Source organism: Zerene cesonia, chromosome 11 (genome assembly GCF_012273895.1).
Source record: "Zerene cesonia ecotype Mississippi chromosome 11, Zerene_cesonia_1.1, whole genome shotgun sequence".
Lineage (NCBI taxonomy): Eukaryota > Metazoa > Arthropoda > Insecta > Lepidoptera > Pieridae > Zerene > Zerene cesonia.
Window position 1 is genome coordinate 2,848,468 of NC_052112.1, and position 2,305 is coordinate 2,850,772.

Genomic DNA, 2,305 nt, shown 5'->3' on the forward strand with positions numbered 1-2,305 from the left:
TTTTTTTTTAATTTGAAGAATTCTGACTGAAAACTTTCTTTTCATCAAAAAGGAAGTATAGTGTGTATCAAAAAAGATGTATAATAAATGGAACATAAATCGTCATAGTAACATAGAGGTTTGATCAGTCGTAAATGAGCAAGTGAGATAACCAATTCACTAAAAACATTTGATACTGACTTGACTTTCTCAACATCCTCTGTGATATGCTGCACAACCTGCATCAAATGCTGAATGGGTATCTCGAGTTTGTTAGCATCGGCTGTGAAATCTTCTTCCCACTGATTATCTATTAACCTATTTATTTCCTCAGAAATAAGGTCTAGAATTCGACAGTCTTCCGATTTTGTCTATAAAAACATATGTTTTATTGGTACAATTTATAAGCAGCGAGCTTAAGAGTTGAAAGAGTTTGTTTGTTTGGTGATACGCGCAATAGTCAAGCTCGCGTTTCAATAGTTAGTGTCATTTTTTAATAACTACTCATTTGAGTAGATATAGCGTTCCTATCTAGGAACGCTATATTAGTTATTTAACATGACGGTGCGATATATAAGAGCGGAGGACCAATGAAGAATTATACATTTATTGTAGCAATTACGCGGGAAATACCCCATCTTATCAACTCCCATGTGAACGAATTCGCGTATAAAATATGATTATTTCTTTTAGCATATATAAATTTTTTTATACGAAAATTTTTCCGAAATTTTCATTAGGATTAAACATTCTCAAAATAGGGTGTCCCAAATTGTTTTTTTCATACTATGTGCTTACATTCGTAGCATACCGCGCCGCTAATTTGCGGACATTGCATGACACACACAATCTCAAACGTAATTACTCGGTTATATATAGAGATTTAAGACTTAATCAAATAGACTGCGTGTTCTTAACATTTTTCACGTATTCAGCGTTTGCAAACTACACGTTCCAATTTCTAAAACCTGACAATTGACACATTAAAATAATAATCAGTAATATAAACAATATTAGGTATATAAAAAAATGAATCTCACCTCAAACGGGTAATTGTAATCCCTGACGACCCTATAGTACTGATTCCAATATGGCGCATTATCCCCCCAATTGATATTACACCAAATATGATCCCCACCGTACTGGGTGCAGCTTCCCTTATTAAAGTTTAGCATTTTCGTCAAATGCCTAATCTCATCGACTACTTCTCGCGTGTGCACGAGAGCGTCCCCTTTGTTCTTGGCCATCAAGTTTTGCGTTGTTTTCGAAAATTTCTTCACTTGCAGCGTGGAACAGTTTAACCTGCAAATATTGAAAAAAAAAAACTGTATATGAGTAGAAAAAGTAAATATTATCAATTTATGCTACCGAATCACGCGTGGTAAATACAAGTGTCACTGACTATGTAGGTAGGGAAAAAGGGAAGATTACTAATATCATTAATTTTTTCCAATATATGTATGTAAGTATAAGAAAAAACTTTAGTGAATCAATTTATAATCAGACATTAACTTCAGTTAGTTTCAACCTGTTGTTAACATCTTCAAATTCATATATCTTATACAGTTTCTTCCTCCTTGGTTCCAAAATATTGCAAGAATCCTCTTCAAAGAGAAAGTCTTTTCCCCATTCTGTGTCCAAATCACATTGAAACGTTTTATCTTGATAATCAATTGATTCATAGGAAAACATGGGAGATGTCAGGACAATGGTTACACAGGATTGTTTGTTGGAGGGATTTTCTGAGTATGTTTCAGGCCTGGGTAACAAGGAACAGTAAAGGAAATTTCATGAATAGCAATCTACTCTAATAAATTCGCACTAAATCTCATGATTTACGACCTACGATTACGTACGACCCAGACAACATTGTTTTGCTAGGATATCTTGCTTATTTAGAGGCATATAAAATATTTTACAACGCCTTGTTTTGGGCCTATTGAACAACAAAAAATCCACAAAAATCAGTTATATCTTTATGAAGGAGTTTGTGAAACGAAAATTTTGTATAATATAAAATGAACACTATAAACTGATTTTAAATAGTATTTTAACCTAAGGGCATAATTCATGTTTGGCATAAATTGTAAATACGTATATTTTTATATTTTTGCTTTATATGACTTCAAAACAACCTGGGCAGAACCAGTGTAAGCAGATAAGATTTTTTTTTATCTCTATACAAAATGTTTGAAAATACAAGACTCATTTAGCAATGTGTAATTACGGAACGTTAACAGTTCAAGTTAACATATAGACCGGGAGATGGTGACACAAATTACTAGGTCATTTGTACCAGTATGGCGGTTCTTCAGTGGTCTAATTA

General features: G+C 33.1%; 1 protein-coding gene across 1 annotated transcript in view; it reads right to left on the reverse strand.

Annotated features, from left to right (window-relative positions):
• LOC119830514 (small RNA 2'-O-methyltransferase-like) overlaps positions 1-1,298 on the reverse strand; it is a 4,875-nt gene extending 3,577 nt beyond the window's left edge. Inside the window, exons 1-2 of the mRNA XM_038353564.1 lie at positions 1,020-1,298; positions 181-350 (exon numbers count right to left, since the gene is read on the reverse strand). Of these exons, the coding sequence (XP_038209492.1) occupies positions 181-350; positions 1,020-1,226 (377 nt within the window). The 5' untranslated portion in view covers positions 1,227-1,298. The remainder of the gene's footprint in view (positions 1-180; positions 351-1,019) is intronic.
• Positions 1,299-2,305: the final 1,007 nt, after the last annotated feature.